Here is a 21,706-nt window from a genome sequence, read left to right on the forward strand (position 1 = left end):
CTAGTTTATTTCATTTTATTTCATTTTATTTTATGTTACTAACTAACTATATCTTTTCATTTTCATTTTAATTGTTATTATCATTACCTGATTTTAATTCAAACAGCTTAAGGTACACCTTGCTGTTCAAAACATCGAGCTTTCTATTCTTCAAATTCATCTTTAACCAAATCCCTAGTCATATCGCACCATGTACCATCTTTAGTAAATTCAGGGTCCTTATTAACGTTTTGGTTTTTGCCCAATAATTTAAAGCCCAATCTTTCATAAAAAGGAACCAAAGGTTCGTGTGCAATAATTACAATATTTTCACCAACCTCTTGGTTACTCAATTTTTGAATGTAATCAGTCATCAACAAAGTAGCCAAATTTTTCTTTTGATATTCTGGAGATATAACCAATGAATGGATTGCTATGGTCGGACTACTTTCATCAAAACAACCCAAGTCCATACTTTCCAAAGTGATTAGTGGTGTTGGTATTTTTGTAGCCAATATGTGTCCAATTAAGGTTTCTTTACGAACAACAAGCTCTTCACCGTTATCTTCATCGGCAATACTATCATCCTCCAGTTCCTTTTTTTTAACTATATCTCTTAAAAACAAACCTGAGCATAACTCTGGTCCTTTATTTAAACGAAATATAATGTTGTCTCGAGAAGCCCTTTCTGTTGGTGGGAATCCTTGTTTTTCCAGAGTATCTATTTGATCGATATCTTCTAATAATAATGGACGTATATAAATATGTAGAGGTAATTCTGAACTCATTTTTATTTTTTTTCTTTTGTTTATATTTTCAATAAAACTTTTATATGTGTCTATGGTTATGCGCCAGTGTAATAAATAAAGTTAACCTCTAAATGATTACAATAGCCAATATAAACATGATTTGGTTTAATAGTTGAAAACTAAATAAAGGACAATATTTCCAGTTCGGATTGAAAAATAAAACAAATTTCAAGGACGAGGTCAAAAAATAAAAAAAAAAATAAAAAAATATATTTATAAATTCGTATGATATGACAAATAACATCTTTTTCTTTCTGGGGTGTGTGGGTGTCTTGATGTACAAGCAAATAGAATTTATAAATCAGACAGAGATCCGGGTAACACACCATTTATAAAAAAAAAAAAATATAAACCAACTTTTTCTTTTATTCAAAAAAAAAAAAAAAAGAAAAAAAAATTATTACATTCTCTTTGAAAATTTATCAAAAAAGTAGTTTAAAATACAATGGAAAAGAAAAATAGAACAAAAAACTCTTTTTATCACTGTCATTTATTAAAATTATTATCCTGGTGGAAATAAGTTACACAACATCTTTATATTTAAACATACATACCTGAAATGAGTGAAGAAACCAATACCAATCCCGCAACAGAACTTTTACCATTTGAAGTGATAGATAAAACAATTAATCAACAAATTTGGATCATAACAGACAGTAAAAGAGAATACACCGGTAAATTGGTTGGATTTGATGATTTTGTAAATGTTATATTGAAGGATTGCGTAGAATATTATAACAACGAAAAGATAAATGAGTTTATTGATGGTAAAGAAACGCTAATAAATGGCCAAAACATTACTCTATTGGTACCTGGTGAAAGACAAGAAATGTATTGAATATATGTTCTTGTACACAGCGTAAGAGGGTATATTCGTATGTGTGCTCTTTTAGAATATGTAGGGTAAGAAAAAAAAAAAAAAAAAATTAGCAGGCGTTGAAGACCATCGATAAAAATAAATATACCGTACATTCTCTAGTATGAGTCAATAAAGTATAGAACTGTTCAAGATATTAATGTATAAATTTATTTTTATTTTATGTTATTTTTGGCCTTTCATTTTAACATTGAGAGGATAATCGATTAATGAGTTCTACTAATAAAAATATATAAAATATATAAAGACATAAATAATTGCAATTTTTTTGTTTTTCTTTTCCTCTCGCTTTTTTATTTTTTTATTTTTTAGAATAATAATAATACTAGTACAACAATAAAAATATGTAAAAGCAAAAAAAAAAAAAAAAAAAAAACAATAATAATAATAATAATATACGAAAAGTTAACCGTATAAAGGATCAAACACCCAACCGATTTTAGTATCACCAAAAACTCTCATTCCCATAGTTTTATCCTCACCATCATCTTCATCCTCATCATAAACTCCTTTATTCTCCCTTTTCCTCAAGAAATTTGGGATAACTTTTTTTTGTAAAATAAATCTATTAACCAGGTAGAAGCTTACCAAAGCGTATAATTCTCCAATAAATAAATCAAATCTATAATGATGGTCCACATACATGGTGGCCCACCACTGCAATACTAAAAATACACTGACCAAAAATCTGCTAATGACACTATTTTTAATCAACCAATATATGAACTTGGTAAATTTATTAGAGTTCGTTAGATCCGGCAACGGTGTCATATCATATTTTGAAATTAGATCACAAGATGCATTACTAACACCGTCATTTTCTAATGCAGAAGATAATGACTGTTCCGAATAAACGCTCCGTTCATACTCATCTTCCTCGGTATTGTACAGATCAATGCTGTCACTGCCATCGCTATTGTTCAATTCAAAAGTGTTGATCTCGCAATCATCATCCTTTTTACTATTCAGCAGCAACAGCCTACTGCTACTGATATTTCTAAGTGGATTCCAGGCAGTGACACCCCAGCCCTGTCTGGACTGTGTCATAACGAACAAAAAGCATTGGAAAGCCATAGCACCATGAACAGAGGGAACAGCACCAAATACAATGGGCGATTTATGGAAACCGTTACTGGTAAGATGTGTTCCTAAATGTGAATCAACTCTAACTAATCCTGCAGCATATCCCTTAGTTTCGTAATTTAAATGGGTCACATCATTAATGCCATAAAGATGTGTGAACCATGGTGGTGCCATGGGGATCAACAAATGGGTCAAAACACTGCAACAATTTTGCAGACCCAAAGCAATGGAAAAACATTTAACAGTGCCTGGCGCTTGGAAAATATACAAATAAACAGCAGTTAAGATAGGGGCTACCAAATGTATGACGACATAAAACACCCAGCCCAAATAATCTTTGAATACTGTGAAATTTTGCCTTTGATCTGCAAAGTAATGATCTATATTCAAAAGGACGAACGAAATTGGCAAAATGAGGAAGGGTAATAGTGTAGATTTTGGTGTTTTTTTATCAAAAGGGGTGTGCCAGTTTAGAATGTGATGTAGTGGTGAAGCAGTTGAGACATTTTTTTGATTAATATAACGCATGCGATAGTAGTACATATACCACCATATTATAATGGGGAATAATGTTAAGACAACAACAAAAAACACTGTGGAAGAATAGTAGCTCAGTATGGTAAAATAGCTGGTGTTGAGCTGTGTTTCGAATTCTTGCCAGTAGTCGCCAAATAAAAATAAATCACTATAAAATGCAACTTTACCATGTATTGCGGGTCTTATCTTATTAGGTATATATTTTGCATTTTTAAAAATACATAGCCAAATAAAGACTGGCGAAAAGTTGATAATAAAATTAATTGATAACGTGAACACATTTCTTTTTTTATGTAATGCCTCTTTATATATTTTCCATAGTAATTGAAAAAATATTTTTAAAAGCTGGATTGGTTTGCTATTAAGGATATTGGAAAGCAGTATTGTGGGATCATATTCAACAAACATGACTATCTAAAAAAAAAAGAAAAAAAAAAAAAAGGCTTAGAGAGTGTATGTATATACGCACTATATGTAAAAAAATTCTTTGATTATTTTTATTTCCTTTTTATTTATCTAAATTGAGTACATTAACTTAAAAAGAGACATCTCATAGTCTTATATATATGAATATATATATATATATATATATATATATATTGATAAAGTTGTGAAGGGGAATGAATTTCACTTGTTTATCTCCGATGATGGCTTACAAGGACGAGGCAGAACAAAGAATTATAAATTGTGGTATAAAAAGATAAAAAAAAAAAGGTGCAGAGGAAACAATAATAAGAAAAATAATACTTGTGGTAATAATATAACATTATGTAATATTTCCATATTTTTATAAAAAAATTTTCACAGTGCTCCGCAAAGCTGCCAAGTACTTTTTTTCATTTGCTATTTTACTATGAAATATAATTTTAAAAGTTATCAATCAATTTGTTGTTTGTATTTTATTATTTATTATTTATTATTTATTTTCTTTCCTTTTTCTCCACCAGCTATAATTTAATCAATCCGTGGAATTTAAAGAGGGGCAATGAAAATAGAAAAAAATAATATATATATATATATAAAAAAAAGAGGCACTGTTTGTGTATGTTTTAGATTAGAAACGAGTCTTTATCATTCCTAACAACATTTTCTAGTAAATTCGACTAGGCTGATTTATTAAAAAAAGGAAAAGGAAAAGGAAAAGGAAAAAAAAATATATATATGTATATACACATGCTACCCTTCTATACGTAGATTATAAGTATCAATTATAAACAAAATCTTTGGCGATATTTAAATGTTTCTTTTTCTCTTCTCCTTTTTTTTTAAGTAGAAATAACATCAAATAATAAGCCAAGCGAGGGCCCTGTTGTTAATTGTTTTACCGGCGTATGAAATGAAAAATCAGTGAGCGTTTTAAAAAAAAGTAAACTAAATTATTTTATTTTGTTTTTCTACACTACCAATTAATATTACGCGCTTTCTGCGCACTTTTTGGGTGTATATTTACTACTGAAACATTTAAAAAATGTTTTTTATCTGTGTAATCCTTTTTATTCCCTTTTTATTTCCTTTCTGATAAATAAACAAAACAAAGATGAAAAATAAACGAACCGAAAAAAGAGGTATTTTTTCAGAGGCACATTACACGGGTCACGTGAAAAGAGAGTGATAAAAAAAATGAACCGAAAAAAAAGGCTTTTCTTTGGGAGTCACATTACACAGGTTAAATAAAAAGAAGATGATAGAAAAAAGAAACAAAAAAAAAAAAAAAGCAATTGTGGGATAAAATATATAAATCAATATTGTATACACTTTTAATTAAATAGTCCCATCTCCACACTAATATTCAAAAAAAAAAAAATAAATAAAAAAAAAAAAGATTAAAACATATAACAAAGCCCTGCATTAGGGTAATATAATTATCTGAACTATTATTTTACCCTCTAATATTTTAAGCTTAATATGACAGGGAATATTAGCTTTTTTTTTTTTTTTTTTTTTTTTTTGTAGCATTTGTACTTCTCGCCCATTTTCATATTCCGGTTTTTTTGATAATGTTCTAGACTTTAAAAGTTGAAATAATTATAAGACGACCCCATTTACACATTTTATTTTTTCTAAAACAAAACCAAAAAAACAAAAAAAAAAAGCAAACATACTCTTTCACCACTTTCCAATAAACATGATAAGGGGAAAAGAGAGGGAAAGAAAAGCCGTGTATTTTTTATAACGGAGCAAACATAACTAATTTTCCCGTTTCGGTATGAAGCGTTGTATTACTATCTGTTACACGGAGTAGAAATGCCAATTTTTTTTTTTTTTTTTTTTAAAATAAAACTTTATAATACCGTGGAACTTGTGTCGATTGCCTTAACCAAAATATTTACCGTTTGTTTATTATTTTTGCGTAATTCATCTCTCTATCCTGGCAAGAACTACCGGATATAAATCATATAAGAACAGTAAGTTTTAAGAGTTTAATTCCAACGAGGAGGGAGGAAAGAAAGGGAAAAAGGTTCGATTAATACTCCTGTAGATGTCTTTATAATTGTCAACTAGTTAAATTGAGTGGGGTTATTACTATTAGATTTCCAGCTATTTGCAATGATACATATATATATATATATATATTTATTTATTCCCAGTATTAAATAAAATATGGATATATAGTCTGACTATAATTAGCCATGTATTTTAATACTTACCCTGATCAATTATAATTGGGGAAAAAAAAAAAAAAAAAATTGTATAATGATCCTCGTTGCACGGTACCAATTTTTTTTTTTGTTAGTACTTTATACGGCGAAGCATACTTTTCCACGTCGTACTTTTATTTTGAAATAAAATGCCTATAAAAGGGAAAAAAAAAAATATATATTATTTAAATGATACCTTTTAAATATTCAAAAAAAATTAAATGTCACTAAAAATATATTCATTATTTTCTAGGGGATTTCAGCGCCTTTTTTAACATTTTTTTAGAGGGCGCCCAAAATATATTCAAATTAAAATTCACATACTGACACTTTGTTTAATACATATAGATATAGTACTAATAAGCGCAGACTACTACTAATGAGAGTACAACAAGAGTAAAAAAATATATCTATATAAATATATGATTATTATTTTTCCTATTACTATTCCAATTTTTGCGATGAATATAATTACTAACCCATTAAAAAAAAAAAGGAAATAAATGAAACTCGTATTTTAATGCTAAACAACGAAGGTCAATGAATTAAAAAAAAAAAAAGAATAGGTCATTTTGCCTAGATATATAAATACCAATATACTTTGTATTCTTCAAAATCTTTCCTTCCTTTTCTCTTGTTTTCATCATCAGATCTTTGTATCACATTATCTACATATTTATATCTAAAAAAAAGGTCAAGAAAAATACAAAATTATTGCCGACTTTGTTAATAAGCTCAAGGGAAAACGTGAATTATTTGCAGAATGACTAAAAACATAAACACTATAAAAATACAATCACCACCACCATATTTATCGATTATACACAAAAACAGTCCAAACAAAGATGCTAATACCACCATTACCTCAAAACATGCACCTACAGTTCTAACAATTGCTGGATCAGATAGTTCCGGTGGTGCAGGTATCGAAGCGGATTTAAAAACAATAACCTGCAACAAATGTTACGGGTGTACCTGTATTACAGCACTTACAGCACAAAATCCCCACGGTGTGATCGATCACCTTGCAATTCCCCAAAAAATTGTAGCAAATTGTTTGAAAGCTAATTTTAAAGATTTACAAATCGATTGCGTTAAAACTGGGATGCTAACTTTCGAAGCCATCAATGCGATATACGAAGAGTTGCTCAATAATGATAGATATAATGACCTCAAGTTTATTGTTGATCCCGTTTTCGTTGCCACTTCCGGTTTCCAATTGACTTTGGATAACCCTAAGAGCGAATTAATTAAACATTTATGTGAGAAAATATTTCCACATGCCTTATTGATAACCCCTAATTTGGAAGAATCTATTGATATTTTGGAATATTTTAAAGAAGCTACTGGCAACAACAATACTTTTAGTATCGAGGATATTGACTCTGTTGATGATTTGATTTCTATTGCCATTGAGTTACATAAAAAAGTTAAAACCCCTAACGTACTAGTTAAAGGAGGCCATTGTCCATGGACCACCAGCAATAGCAAAAATATTACAGATGTTTTATATCTATCAAAGGAAAATAAAATTATCGTATATGAATCTCAATATATCAACACTAAAAGCACCCATGGAACTGGATGTACTTTAAGTAGTTGCATTGCCTCAAATTTAGCTCAGGGGTATGATTTGGTCAATAGTTGTTTTGGTGCTATTGAATATGTTTCCAATTGTATATTTATGGGCCAAGCAAACTACACACCTTGCAAAAAAGTCGATATTAATGGGATTGACAATGGGCCAATTAACCATTGCTGGAATATTAGTAAATCCCCTATACAAAGAATGTTTGATGACACATTGTACTCAAACCCACCCATGGTTGTCACTAATATTAGCAACACTGACAAACTTTACGACACCGAAAAATCATTTTATGAATATTTGATTACTCATCCTGAAATTGCACCACACTGGGAAAGTTACACAAAACATCCATTTGTTGATAAACTGAGTAGAAATGAATTGCCTTTGCATCAATTTGAATTTTATATTTCCCAAGATTATAATTATTTGGTTGGATATGCCAAGATACATTCTTTGTTGGCAGCTAAAATCCCTGGATATGATGGATTATTACAACAGCTGGATTCTGTCAATAACATTGGTGCTGAAATTAGTAGACATATTGAGAAGATATGTGCTACTACCAATTGCAACGATACTTCAAAAACTATTGCTTATTTGGAAAAAGCCCCACACAGATTGGCTTTAAAAAATTATCATAGAATATTTAAAGATATTGCTGATAATAATGGTACCCACCTTGAATTAATTATTGCTGTTGCACCTTGTTTGCACGGCTATGGTGTAGCTTCTTTGAATTTTATTAAAAATTTGGATTCAAATGCTGATAATAGTAATCCAACCAGTAAAATTTATCGTGATTGGCTGATGGATTATTCCAACGATAATTATACTAAGGCAATGGAAGAAGGTGTTAAATTATTAGATAAAGTCGGTGAGTATATTAATTACACCGGGGATTCCAGTAGATTGGAAAACTTGATTCAAATCTTTAAAGAAGTTGTTATTTTAGAAACCAAATTTTGGGATGAAGCTTTAAAGACTGATGAGGAGTGGTATTATAAATAGATACAAATAGTAATGATGAAAATTAATTGTCTACGTAATTTTATATATATATATATATATTATACCGTGGCCCGAAATTGGATGGTTTCGGATATTCGGACATATGTACGAATACAAAAAATATTACTGTTTTTTACGCCTTTTCGTTATTTGTTTATTTATTTATTTATTTTTTTTTTTTATGTTAGCAGGTAACTCTTTTCTTATTTCTAAATTTTCAATCACAATTGACGCTGTGACAAGTTAACCAGTGTGTACACAGAAGATGACACTTTTGCTTCAATCAATATGAATACAAGTATGGAAGCAGAGACATCCCCACACACTAACAATAACATGGTGGCAGATCCAGTGTTAGAGATTGTATCACTTCAAGAACAGATACAATACAAGATACAATTGTTGCTCCATGTAAATAGCATATTATTAGCCAGGTTATATTCATTGCAAAATAAACAACAACAACAATCAAATGGTTCGATTTCTGATACAGTAGAACAACCCGCATTTCTAGCTGAACTAAATAGTCAATATTTGAAAAGAGTCCATGCAAATTTACAATGCATCAGCTTTTTACATCAGGGGAAGTATGGCAGTAGACCAAACATCATAACTCCACCAGATGTAGGATTGGGTAACAATAATGGGAAACAGCAGGATGCCTTGAATAAATTATATTTACTAATGAGTAGAATGTTTGAGTTATGGCCCTAAAATATTAAGTAATGAAAATCCTTTATATATTTATTTATTTATCCATATCATTTTATCTTATTTTTTTTTTTTTTTTTTTTTTATTCAGTACTTTAAATGATACATCAGGTTTGTTTTTTGATTATTATATAGTGTAGGTTGTTGTAATCTGAGATAAAATGGATAATTTTAAGATTAAGAAAAGGGAAAAAGAAAGAGGGAAAAAGAAAGAGAAAAAAAGAAAGAGAGAAAAAAAAAAAAAAAAAAAAAAAAACCATAGCACGAATCGACAAAGAGTTGTTGTGTACCATCATCACATGATTGTTTTATTTTTTAACACAAGAATAGGCAAAAAATGCCAGATTCTACGCATATTTCTAAACCAGAAAAAGGGGGAGCGAGGGGCGAGGGGCGAGGGGCGCGGAGAGAGAGAAGTTGATTGTGGAGGTGAAAAAAGAAGTTGATAAAAATGACGATTTCTACAAGTATTTTATTTATTTATTTATTTATTTTCTTCTATAAGTAAACATCCCAGCTTTTACCTTGCTCGTAGACCTTCATCCCGCTCGTAGACTCTTACTTTCCTCTTTTACCCCCTTTGCTTATGATATCCTTATAACTTATTAGCAACCATCTCAACTTTTACAATATATATATTGTAATCTTTCTTTTTCCTTTCTTCTTTCCTTTTCCCTTTTCTTTCTTTCCTTCTTTTTCCCTTTTTAAATGAATAACTAGATATGCCCATATATATATATATATATATATATACATACATCTGCTCATGTATAGCAATTGATATAATATAAAGACATCTTAAAATAGCTAAAGAAAAGAAAAGAAAAGAAAAGAAAAAAAAAAAAAAAAAAAAAGAAATCTGAAAAAAACTTAAAACTACCCAAAACAACTTTCTATTTACCATTATGACTGGTGATACTTCTAAAGAAAAAAAATTTACAGGCAGAATTATAAACTGTGTTACTAGATTACCCTACAAAATCACAAAAGTCTTCGATCACTCAACTAAAAATGCTGTTAATTGGAAAATTGAACATGTAACCGGCAACTCGGCTTTGCATTCTTCCTTGAGCTATATTCAAGAAAACACTGATTATGAAGAGATAATTGTTGGTTGGACAGGTGAAATTTCCACCGAAGAACAAAATCCATTTGTCATAAATACCAATACCTCCAACACTACCGTCAACAACAAGGAAAACGAAAGCCCTGAGCACGGCGCCAATCTTTCTAATCAGAAAGCCGTCAAGGATGATGCCGCTACTTCATCCAATGATACCAATAGAACCGTTAACGAGGAAGAACAAGATCTAAACGAAGCTCTAAAATTAAGCGCTACAGGAGACATTAATCTTTTGGCAAATAAAGATGACCCATTATATTTGACCCAAGAAGATAAGGATTATTTGACTGCTGAAATCAACTGTAAATATTCAAGTAGTGGTGACAATGATAAGAAAAAGTCTAAGAATACGATCCATCCTGTTTGGTTATTACGTAGGGACCAAGAGCGCTGGCGTCAATATGCTGATAATATTTTGTGGAGTGACTTTCACTATATATTATCGCCCATTCAGGACTCGTCCTCAGAAAAGCCTTGGTGGTTTGACTATGTGAAATTTAACGAAGCTTATGCCATGAAGATCTGCCAGCTTTATAGACCGGGCGATATTATCTTGATTCATGATTATTATTTGATGTTATTGCCTCAAATTTTAAGAATGAGGTTGGGGACAGGTGACGTGAAACAGAAGCATGTTAGTATTGGCTATTTCCATCATGTTACTTTCCCAAGTTATGAGTACTTCCGTTGCTTACCTTATAGAAAACAATTATTAGATGGTGTTTTAGGTGCAGATGTCTTATTTTTCCAGAATAGCGGGTTTGCCAGACATTTTGGCAGTTGTTGTAAGAGGTTGTTGGATGCTACAATCACTAAAAAAGCCGATAATAAGGATGACTATAACATTAGCGCCTATGGTGCAGATATTTTGGTCAAGACTATGCCAATTGGTATTGATAAAAGTACCCTTATTAAAGACTCCTTTAACGAAAATATAGATAGCAAAGTTGAAACCATTAGATCTGCCTATGCTGATAAGAAAATTATTTTTGGGAGGGATAGATTGGACAATGTCAGAGGTGTTGTTCAAAAGCTACAAGCTTTTGATACTTTTTTGGAAATGTATCCCGAATGGAGGGACAAAGTGGTTTTAATACAGGTTAGCAGTCCTAGCCCAATGAATGACATTAAAGTGGAAAAGCAAGCCAATGAACTCTGTTCTTTAATTAATGCCAAGTATGGTAATCTAAATTTCAGTCCAGTGCAACACTATCATATGAGAATTCCCAAGAGCGTTTATATATCACTTTTGAGAGCAGCAGATTTGTGCGTTGTGGCTAGCATTAGAGATAGCATTAATACTACTGCGTTGGAGTTTGTTACTTTACAAGGACACGAGGCAGAAAAATACGGTCATTCTTCATCGTTAATTTTAAGTGAATTTTCGGGAACTTCCTCCATCTTGAAGGATTCGATTATTATCAATCCGTGGGACAGCGTGGCTGTTGCAAAGTCTATAAATGAGGCCTTAAGCACACCAAACGAAAACAGCACTGCAATTAATTTAATGCATGAAGTCCCTGAAGTTGGTGCTTGGACAGAAGGATTAATTTCTACATTGGCGCAATTCCAGAATTTGAAGACTTCGATTACGCCCGCTCTTAATAGACCATTGTTATTACAAAATTATCGCCAAGCCAAGAGAAGGATGTTTTTATTTGATTATGACGGTACGTTGACACCAATTGTTCAGGATCCAGCTGCAGCAATTCCCACCGTTAAGTTGTATAATTTATTAACCAAGTTGGCTGACGACCCATTGAATGAGATTTGGATCATCAGTGGGAGAGACCAAGCTTTTTTGAATAAATGGTTTGGTTCTAAAGTACCGCAATTGGGGCTATCTGCAGAGCACGGTTGTTTTATGAAAGGTGCTAATAGTACCGAATGGTGTAATTTGGCTGCTAAATATGATATGTCGTGGCAGATTAGGTGCAATGAAATCATGGAAAATTTTACTTCGAAAACACCTGGTTCCTTTGTGGAGAGGAAGAAGGTTGCCTTAACCTGGCATTACAGAAGATGTGTTCCCGAGTTGGGTGAGTTCAATGCGAGAGATTTGAAAAATACTTTGGAAAAAGAGTTTTCCAAGACTGGTTTAGAAGTTATGGAGGGTAAAATGAACGTTGAGGTTAGACCTAAATTTGTCAACAAGGGTGAGATTGTTAAGAGATTGGTGTTGACACCTATTAGCAAGAAGGAGGATGTTTTGGAACCATCTTTGGAAGTCAGCATTGAGGATTCGGTTAAGTTTAAACGGGATGAGTTACCAGATTTTGTTCTCTGTTTGGGTGATGACTTTACCGATGAGGATATGTTTAGGCAGCTAAACACCATTGAGTCTGAATGGAGCAAGATCTCTACCTTTAAGAAAAACAGGTGGGGCAACTATGGGTTTTATCCTGTGACTGTTGGGAGTGCCGCTAAGAAAACTATTGCCAAGGCACATTTAACTGACCCTAAACAAGTCCTGGATACACTGGGCTTATTGGTTGGGGCTGTTTCATTGTTTGAAAGTGCTGGTTCTGTTGACTTGGATGACAGAGGTCACGCCAAAGACAGTGATAGTAGTAAACAGTCTAAGTTAAACTCTGAGAGTTATTATCAAAAAATACTGGATAGCAGATAATTTATGTACATAACACCTAGGTATGTATGTGTTGGAATTTTTTGGTGCTTGTATACGTATTTTTTATAATTTGTTATCGCAGAAATAAAATGCCATTAAAAAAATTTAAAAAAATTTAAAAAAAAAAAAAAAAAAAAAAAAAAAAAAAAAAAAAGGTAAAATCTCTTCCTTACACGTATATATATATATATGTTTCTACAATGTCACTCACGGTTGTATTACTTAATCTATAATATTTAGTTTTGTAGTTTTTCCACAATTCTTTTCAATTTATTTTTCATGATTAATATCTTTTTTTTATCGTAAAGTAAAATGCTGTTGTTCAGACAGGCTAATCCACAGACATATAGTAAATGATCGTTTATGGTCTTAGAATGCTTTCCCAATTGGAAAGCCTGTTGCAAATATTGTTCTTTATCCTCAGTTTTATGGAAAACAATGAAACTACCAACAATTTCCATTAAAAAAAAAAGTAATTCAGATTTTTTTAATTTATATTTTTTGATAATGATAGGATCAATGGGTGGTGATGATGATTTAACGACATTGACTTTTATAAAATTTTCTAATTCCGTTATAATTCTTTGTTTAATATCTGTATCATTTATGATGGACACAAGTGGTACTTCTATAAATGGCTTGAAGTGTGTTATAATCCATATCAATATCCATGTACATCTAATTAAATTATTTGACTCGAATGACGGCATTATCTTTAAGATTTCTGGTTCAATTTGATTTGCTGCTATATCTAAATTATTGCAGTTGCAATGAAGCATATACAAGTTAAATAAACAATACAATTTCAAATCATAGTACTTAACTTTTGTTGTAACATCATTATTGGTACAATCTATATCTTGTAATATGTGGGTGTAATTTTCAATTAGAATGGTGGCTATATTAGAGTATTTTTTTGAGCTTAACTGTAACTTCGATACTTTTAAAACCTTTTTATAGATAGTGTCATCACTGTCAATAACGTCCTTATCAGAAGTAATAGTATCCTCAGCTATTGTGGACAATAATGATTCCCAGCCCATATAAAACTCCACTAACTCGAGCATTTTATTCTGCAATTTCTGATAAACACTTAGGCTAGAAACATTTCTAAAAGCATTGTTCATTTTCTCCATCTTTTTGAAATCATCTAAAGCAAAGAACTTCACGCATTTCGGAAGAAGTTTAGTACTAAAGTTACTTGATTTATCATGACAATTAACCAAATAGGAGACACTTTGAAATAATGAAATTAGTATTTTTAAATTGGTATATTGGAAAATAATGGTATTAATTTCCAATGGGAATAGGTCCAATGTAATTTTCGAGCAAGTGATTAAGTATTGTTTATTTTTGTTAAGGTCAAATTTAAATTGCTCTAAATTTTCGCTAATATTTTGGTCATTTGAGATTTTATACAATATAGTTAAGATTGATTTCCACATGTTAAATTCAACACAAGTAAATTCATAATCTTTAAAAAGTTGGTAGATATCTTTGATCGAAACATAATCAATATGCTCCTCCAAACAAAAATTGATAAACGATAATAATAGGTATTGATAAAAGAGCGTTTGTTGTAAATTCAAGTCATTACAATGGGAAAGTATTTTCTTATAATCATATAATAACGAAGAATCAAGTGCAATCGGGGTTCCTGTTGCTTTTAATTCTATTTCTGCCATTTCAAAAATCAATTTCCATTTCGTTACTAAAATAATATAATTACTAGTTCTGGGTACATTCATTTTAATAATGTTATCTGATTCGTTTTGTAAATTTCTTTGAACCCTCTTGCAGTTGTTAATACTAGTTTTTATATCGTTAGTAGAACCGATATTCACGGGTATAATGAAATTTAACATCAATTCTAAATTCATGATATTTTCAAAATAATCAGCATTGTTCAAGGAGACTAATTTCATTTTACAACTATCCAAGTATCTCCTCACCAAATCAATATTGGTGTCCATACATTTTTTGTCGTCATATTCATGTTTATTAAAACTAATGGAAGTGGTGTAATCATCTTGACAATAAGTTATTATTAAAGAACATAACTCTATGGTGATCTGACAATCTTGTTTGGGCGATAATTGGAACCCATTTTTTAGATATTGATAGCATTTGATAGCGTTGGAGAGTAAAGTATAATATTGTCTCAGTTGATATTCTGTCTTAATCCGGTGGAAACTTTTAATTGCATGATTTTCGTATTCTTTAGCCAATTGGTAAATTACGTTTGGCTGATATTTTTGAAATTGTTCTAAGATAATAAATTGTTGTTCGGTTTTTGTATCATGTATGGGAGTATTGTTGTTGGGGATAGAACCGTCGATACTTTTTTCTTGAACCATTATGGTAATATACCTTCTAGTATCAATGGTTTGTTTAGTTGGATACCCATCCAGGTAACAATTGATTAAATGTCTTTACGAATTGCACCAAAGTGAAAAAAAAGACAAAAAATGAAAAAAAAGACAAAAAATGAAAAAAAAAAAATATATAAATATATATATATATATTACCCGGAGCATATTCAATTTATATCACGTGCCACGTAAATACTCAACTATCGCTTTATACGAACGGTGCAATTAAAAAAAAAAAAAAAAAAAAAAAAGAAAAACAAAAAAAAACGAAATAAAAAATCGTGACAAAGTCTCATTTACACTCACCATCAAAAAGATAATTGACTCTTTTTAAATTGAAATAATCGTGTCTTAGCGTTGAATCAGTGTAACAGTATATCAAAAACGCAGATAAATGTCGGAAGAAGAAGATCAAAGATTAAAAGATTTTAAAAAGACAAACAGCATTGTGTTTGATGAAGCTACCAGGAAAGTCTGGGAAAGTGAAAACAATACTGAACCTAATGGTCCAAACGAAATAGAAAATACTAATAACACCAAGATAGAAGGTTCTTCATCTGCTTCTACGGCTTTTGGTGTAAATACCACGGAACCTAGCATAAACGCCAAAAATGAAGAAGTAGAAGACAGGCATAACGATCAGGCTGATGATACTACCTCTGGTATTGTTCCAACATTACAGAATATAGTTGCCACAGTTGATTTAGATTGTAGGTTAGATTTGAAAACCGTAGCATTACATGCCCGTAATGCAGAATATAATCCAAGAAGATTTGCTGCCGTTATCATGAGAATCAGAGAGCCCAAAACAACGGCTTTAATATTTGCAAGTGGTAAGATGGTTGTAACTGGTGCCAAAAGTGAAGATGATTCTAAATTAGCTAGTAGAAAATATGCAAGAATTATTCAAAAGATTGGATTTAGTGCTAAGTTTACAAAGTTTAAAATTCAAAATATTGTGGGCTCATGTGATGTTAAATTCCCCATTAGATTGGAAGGGTTGGCATTTAGTCATGGTACCTTTTCAAGTTACGAACCCGAGTTATTTCCCGGTTTGATTTACAGAATGGTTAAACCCAAAATTGTTTTATTAATTTTTGTTTCTGGAAAAATTGTTTTAACAGGTGCCAAAAAGAGGGAAGAGATTTATCAGGCTTTTGAAGCTATTTATCCTGTTTTAAGTGAATTTAGAAAATTGTAAGGCTTTTTCTTTTCTTTTCTTTTCTTTTCTTTTCTTTTTTTTTTTTTATAAATAGACAGGAAAGATAAAGAGAAAACTCTTACATTTATACCCATAAAAAATGTCAAGACGACTAATGACAAGGTTATGCAATCAAAGAAGGAAGTATATATATATATATATCTACGTTTATAAGTACAATATCAACTGAAAGATTGTACTCACATAAGGAAAAGGTTTTCTTTTGTTTGTTATTTTTCCAAAGCTCAATTAAGACTAATAGGGAAAATTTAAAAAAAAAAAAAATTACAATAAATATCAATAATAATACAAATTATTTAAGTATATAATAATAATAATAAACGTATAGGCTAGAAAAAAAAAAAAAAACATTATATAAAAATATGAAAGCTGAATTGAAAAAAAAAAAAAACATTTGTGACAACAATGATAAAAATAATCATACTCTAATTATCTATGATATTAATAACTACACTAGGGAATGGGTAATCTTTCATAGGATTTCAATTTTTCTTCTAATTCAAACCTTTTATTCTTTTCTATCATTAGCTTGCGGCTGTGTTGTTGCTGCATATCATTAATAATCTTTTTAAATTCCCCCTTCATAATAGTTAAGGAATAACTACCAGTACCATCAGGAGTAGCAAGATTGTTGAAACCATTTGTATTATTATTAGGCGTGGAATGAAGACTTAAAGTACTAGAATTAATTAATAATGGTGACGTTAAGGGATTGAAGCTATTAGTTTTATTACTGCCAGTGCTTATGAACTGGGAGGGCTGTTGAAGGAAAGTGCTGTTTTCATCTTCCTTGTTCACATCTGAATCCACTGATACCATAGAAGAAGTTGACGGCGTGTTGGCTAGTTTAGGTGAAATAATATGCTGCTCGATACTACTAGAATTAGTTGCTGAGTTGGCACCATTAGTATAATTGATACCATCTGAAATTGTTGCAAATTTAGTATCAATACTCAAATTAGGCGTATTATTTCTTTTCAGATTGGGTGTAGTGATACCAACGTTAGCAGTAGATTGGTTTTTTAAATCTTTTAACTCTTTATTCAATTTATTAATTGTGGACTCGTAAACATTCAACTTTTGAATCACATTCAAATATTTATCCTGTTGAGTGGAAATCTGAGAATGATAATTTAGTAGCTCATTTTGTAACTCTTTATTTTGTTTATTTAGTTTATCTATGTTCTCCAAGTAATCTTTTCTATCATCGGCAAACTTTTTAGTTAGAAAATTATGTGCCAGTTGTAAATCCTTTAGGGCCGTTTTCAATTCTTGAATTTCAAATTTACTGTTACTGTTGCTACTATTTGATTTTACCTTAGCCAGAGTTAATGAATATTCGTCATTTACTTTATTACCATTAGTGTTTTCATTGATGCTTTGATCAATATTTTTTTTAGAATTGGCAGTGGTATCAGTTCCAGCGGCACTCTTAATTTTAATTAAAGAATCAATACAGTTTTTCAAAAAATCTAAACTGGTTTTTTTACTGCTAGAATTAGTACCGTCGTTCTTAACACTATTCATAATATTCTTATTACCTTCAACACTCGCCATAATGACATCAGTACTAGCACCGTCGTTGCTAGGTGTATTCCCACTTGAATATAAATCGATACCGTTTTTAATAGATTCGCTAAAAATATAAGATAGTAATTCTTCAATGATTTCTTCAGTAGATGGCACAGAAAGTGACAAATTCTTCAAATTACGATGATCTATGCTATTATTCCTTTGAGTTGGTTCCTGTCTTTGTTGTTGAGCCAAAGAGGTAAAACTATTGGCACTGTTATTATTAGAATTACTGTTTCCGTTATTATTATTATTATTATTATTATTATTATTATTATTATTACCATTATCATTTTTGTTATAATTATTATCACTACTATTACCGACGTTATCATTATTGTCGTTGTTGTTGTTAGCATTTTTATTGGTATTATTAATATTAGATGAGGTATCCTCAGCCAGGGGCGATGATAGAGTAGTTGAATAATTTAATAGAGAATCCGGCAATATACTCTTGCTTGTATTATCATTATAATTCATACTGTTTATCATAGATTCAACAAATAATTTAAATTGTGGATTCTCAATAAATTCAATAATATTTACTTCAGGTAAACTAATTCTAGCTAATTGTCTCAATAACCCAGAATACAACTTTTCCTTTAGTTCCAACTGTTTTCTTAAATTATAACATAAGGCATCATCAAGAGTGGCAGTAGAGGAAACTGAGTCAAAACGAGGACTTGCGTTAGAGGTGGTATTTTGCAATTCCCTTTGCAATAATTCTAAGTTGTTCACTTCTTTTAACATATATCTCCAATTCTTAATGAATAAATCATCATCCATGGTACAATTTTTAGCTTTATATAAAGCGTACTCAGTACATAATTTTAGTTGTAGAAAAAAAATATCATCATTGTTACTAGCATCAAAGATATTGAGATCCTTTTTAATAGTGGTTGAATTAGTGGCTCCCTCATTTTCTTCTTGTTCGCTACTAGTGTCAAATGTTTCGTTTACTTCTAAATCTGATTCAAATTCAGTATTTTGGGTACTACTAGATACAGTACTGCCACTATTACTCTTAATATTTCTGGAAGTTTTTGGAGTATTAACAACGTTAGCAAGTCTATGGTGGTTTATAGTTCTATTCTCATACATTAGAGAGTCTTCATAGTCGATGTAATTGGGCTCATAAGTTTCCAAACTAGTTTCCAGTACATCTGTGTGAGTGCTATCATAGCATGAAGTGATAGCATCTGTATTATAAAGGACATTTTCCGTATACTTATTTTGGACAGTTGGTGTGTTTGGCAGGGCAGACAGATCCATGGTAGAGGAATCTCTTTCGGAATTAGTATTGCTGGTGGTGTTGACAAACAATTTTGTTTTTAATTGTTTATAGTTTAAAGGATAATCATCTATTTTATTCAATAAGGTAGGGTTAGATTTCTGTAACAATTCTAGCATTAGAGAGTGAGATTTTGCGTGCGTAATAGTACCATTATTATCGTTTATATGGTTATTAGTGTTGTCTCTTATTTGTTTAATGGGCGATAATATTGGTTGGTGTGATGAAGATAACCTAGTTCCCTCTCCAATAATATCTGAACTGTGATTATTATTGTTATAAGGGCACATTATTAATGGTTGTTTTTTTTTTATTTTTTTTATTTTTTCTATTTTTAATAAAAAAGAACTTTAGTATTAAGATTTTTGAAAAATTTGAGTTTGTAAAATATAAATAGTTGAATTTTCTTTTTATTTGAAAAACAAAAGTGAAAATAAAAATTTCGTGGATTTTATTTTTTTTTTTTTTAAATTTTTTCTTTTTTTCGCGACTGAAAAATGATGTAAATATTGTTATTTAATATCCGATAACTGTAAATTCCTTTTTCTGTCGGTATAAACACAAACATGTGGATATCACTAGATACGAAATATGTTTTTTTATTATTATCGCAATGGGAAAAATGATAAGACGTCGTCGTTTCTTTTTTTTTTTGCTTTTCTTTTCTTTTTTTCTTTTCTTTTCTTTTCTTTTCTTTTTTCTGTACAAGATAATTCAAATATATACTATCAACCATATTAATATACATTATTTCTGCATTTATCCTTTACTTCAACCCTAAAATTGGGAAATTACCAACAAGAGAGCAAATACTAAATGACTGATAAGATTGATAAAATAATAGAGTATATATGTTTAAGTGGCACCAATTCTACAGCACAAGAATATACTAATAGTCAAACCTACTCGCCGTCCATATTAACTTCATGCGAAAGCAGTTACAACACCACCAATACAAATCCCAATAATAATATACTTTCTGAAGAAAATATTTATGAAATATGCCAGTATATACAAGATTTATTAATACAAGAACCCAATATAGCACATATAGATACACCGGTTACCATATGCGGTGATATCCACGGCCAATTACATGATTTATTAAATTTATTTAGCATATCTAGTGGCACTAATAACAGTGCCTTCGATGATCAAGACGAAACTAACCCCGTGACCGTAACCACCAACAATAGTAATGGCACTACTACCACCACTACTACACCAATAAACAGTACAAGAACTACGTCAATACCAAATTTCAGTCAAAGTTTATTAAATACAAGATATATATTTTTGGGCGATTTTGTTGATCGTGGCTTTTATTCTTTAGAAACTTTTTTACTATTAATATGTCTTAAAATTAGATATCCAGATAGAATTATCTTGGTTAGAGGGAACCATGAAACAAGGCAGATTACCAAAGTTTACGGGTTCTACGATGAATGTATCAGGAAATATGGGAATTGTAATGTATGGAGGTATTGTTGTGAAGTTTTTGATTACTTACCATTAGGTTGTTCAATTAATGATGGCACCATATTTTGTTTGCATGGTGGATTGTCACCGGATGTTAAAAATTTAAACGAAATACGATGCATTGATAGAAAGCAGGAAGTTCCTCACATGGGTGCAATGTGTGATTTATTATGGAGCGATCCTGATGAACTAGTAAATAGCTGGAGCGTTAGTCCAAGGGGCGCTGGATACCTATTTGGTAAAAACGAAGTTGATGAGTTTAGATACCTCAATAATATTGATTTAATAGCTAGAGCGCACCAGTTGGTTATGGAAGGATATAAGGAAATGTTTAACAAAGGATTAGTTACTGTTTGGAGTGCACCAAATTATTGTTATAGGTGTGGTAATGTTGCCAGCGTTTTAACTATTGATAATAATATGAACAAAACTTATAAAATATTTGATGCTGTACCAATCAAAGATAATAGAGGGAATTCTATAATACCGAATAAAAAACCATCGATGGATTATTTTTTATAACTAGGGCTATACAATTATTATAAACATACACATATATGTATATATAACTATATTGAAAGAAAGAAAAAAAAAGATGGCATTTTTCTTTTCTCCCTCGTTTCCAATTGGACCTTTTTTTTATTTTATTTTATTTTATTTTTTGAACTTTGACTTGAACTCTTTTACGTGTTGTTTGCCAAGTGTTTATCATAAATCCGGGTAAATATTAAAATATGAGATTTGTCTTTGGTATTTTTATTATGAGTTGTTTGGTTGTTGCTTG

The 21,706-nt window shown here is 30.6% G+C and overlaps 10 protein-coding genes across 10 annotated transcripts; 6 read left to right on the top strand and 4 right to left on the bottom strand.

The window, feature by feature from the left end:
- Window positions 1-143: 143 nt before the first annotated feature.
- On the bottom strand, window positions 144-767 carry PAA1 (polyamine acetyltransferase; the record flags this gene model as incomplete). Its single annotated transcript, XM_046080447.1, has 1 exon — window positions 144-767. The coding sequence occupies one exon, from the start codon at window positions 765-767 to the stop codon at window positions 144-146; it is 624 nt and encodes a 207-aa protein (XP_045935770.1).
- Window positions 768-1,347: 580 nt separating this feature from the next.
- Window positions 1,348-1,626, top strand: LSM5 (RNA-binding protein LSM5; the record flags this gene model as incomplete). The annotated part of the gene is made up of 1 exon (XM_046080448.1): window positions 1,348-1,626. One exon carries the CDS (start codon window positions 1,348-1,350, stop codon window positions 1,624-1,626), a length of 279 nt encoding a protein of 92 aa, XP_045935771.1.
- A 444-nt stretch (window positions 1,627-2,070) lies between these two features.
- Window positions 2,071-3,693, bottom strand: IPT1 (inositolphosphotransferase; the record flags this gene model as incomplete). The annotated part of the gene is made up of 1 exon (XM_046081446.1): window positions 2,071-3,693. One exon carries the CDS (start codon window positions 3,691-3,693, stop codon window positions 2,071-2,073), a length of 1,623 nt encoding a protein of 540 aa, XP_045935772.1.
- Window positions 3,694-6,687: 2,994 nt separating this feature from the next.
- On the top strand, window positions 6,688-8,523 carry SCDLUD_001623 (uncharacterized protein; the record flags this gene model as incomplete). Its single annotated transcript, XM_046080449.1, has 1 exon — window positions 6,688-8,523. The coding sequence occupies one exon, from the start codon at window positions 6,688-6,690 to the stop codon at window positions 8,521-8,523; it is 1,836 nt and encodes a 611-aa protein (XP_045935773.1).
- Window positions 8,524-8,811: 288 nt separating this feature from the next.
- SNF11 (Snf11p) lies at window positions 8,812-9,237 on the top strand (the record flags this gene model as incomplete). Its single annotated transcript, XM_046080450.1, has 1 exon — window positions 8,812-9,237. The coding sequence occupies one exon, from the start codon at window positions 8,812-8,814 to the stop codon at window positions 9,235-9,237; it is 426 nt and encodes a 141-aa protein (XP_045935774.1).
- Window positions 9,238-10,139: 902 nt separating this feature from the next.
- Window positions 10,140-12,986, top strand: TPS2 (trehalose-phosphatase TPS2; the record flags this gene model as incomplete). Its single annotated transcript, XM_046080451.1, has 1 exon — window positions 10,140-12,986. One exon carries the CDS (start codon window positions 10,140-10,142, stop codon window positions 12,984-12,986), a length of 2,847 nt encoding a protein of 948 aa, XP_045935775.1.
- Window positions 12,987-13,222: 236 nt separating this feature from the next.
- SCC4 (cohesin-loading factor complex subunit SCC4) lies at window positions 13,223-15,343 on the bottom strand (the record flags this gene model as incomplete). Its single annotated transcript, XM_046080452.1, has 1 exon — window positions 13,223-15,343. One exon carries the CDS (start codon window positions 15,341-15,343, stop codon window positions 13,223-13,225), a length of 2,121 nt encoding a protein of 706 aa, XP_045935776.1.
- Window positions 15,344-15,752: 409 nt separating this feature from the next.
- Window positions 15,753-16,559, top strand: SPT15 (TATA-binding protein; the record flags this gene model as incomplete). Its single annotated transcript, XM_046080453.1, has 1 exon — window positions 15,753-16,559. One exon carries the CDS (start codon window positions 15,753-15,755, stop codon window positions 16,557-16,559), a length of 807 nt encoding a protein of 268 aa, XP_045935777.1.
- A 474-nt stretch (window positions 16,560-17,033) lies between these two features.
- PEA2 (Pea2p) lies at window positions 17,034-19,733 on the bottom strand (the record flags this gene model as incomplete). The annotated part of the gene is made up of 1 exon (XM_046080454.1): window positions 17,034-19,733. The coding sequence occupies one exon, from the start codon at window positions 19,731-19,733 to the stop codon at window positions 17,034-17,036; it is 2,700 nt and encodes an 899-aa protein (XP_045935778.1).
- Window positions 19,734-20,259: 526 nt separating this feature from the next.
- PPH3 (phosphoprotein phosphatase PP4 catalytic subunit PPH3) lies at window positions 20,260-21,444 on the top strand (the record flags this gene model as incomplete). Its single annotated transcript, XM_046080455.1, has 1 exon — window positions 20,260-21,444. One exon carries the CDS (start codon window positions 20,260-20,262, stop codon window positions 21,442-21,444), a length of 1,185 nt encoding a protein of 394 aa, XP_045935779.1.
- Between the last annotated feature and the right edge of the window lie 262 nt (window positions 21,445-21,706).

The sequence above is a fragment of the Saccharomycodes ludwigii genome, chromosome II (genome assembly GCF_020623625.1).
Source record: "Saccharomycodes ludwigii strain NBRC 1722 chromosome II, whole genome shotgun sequence".
In the NCBI taxonomy this organism is placed as follows: Eukaryota; Fungi; Ascomycota; class Saccharomycetes; order Saccharomycodales; family Saccharomycodaceae; genus Saccharomycodes; species Saccharomycodes ludwigii.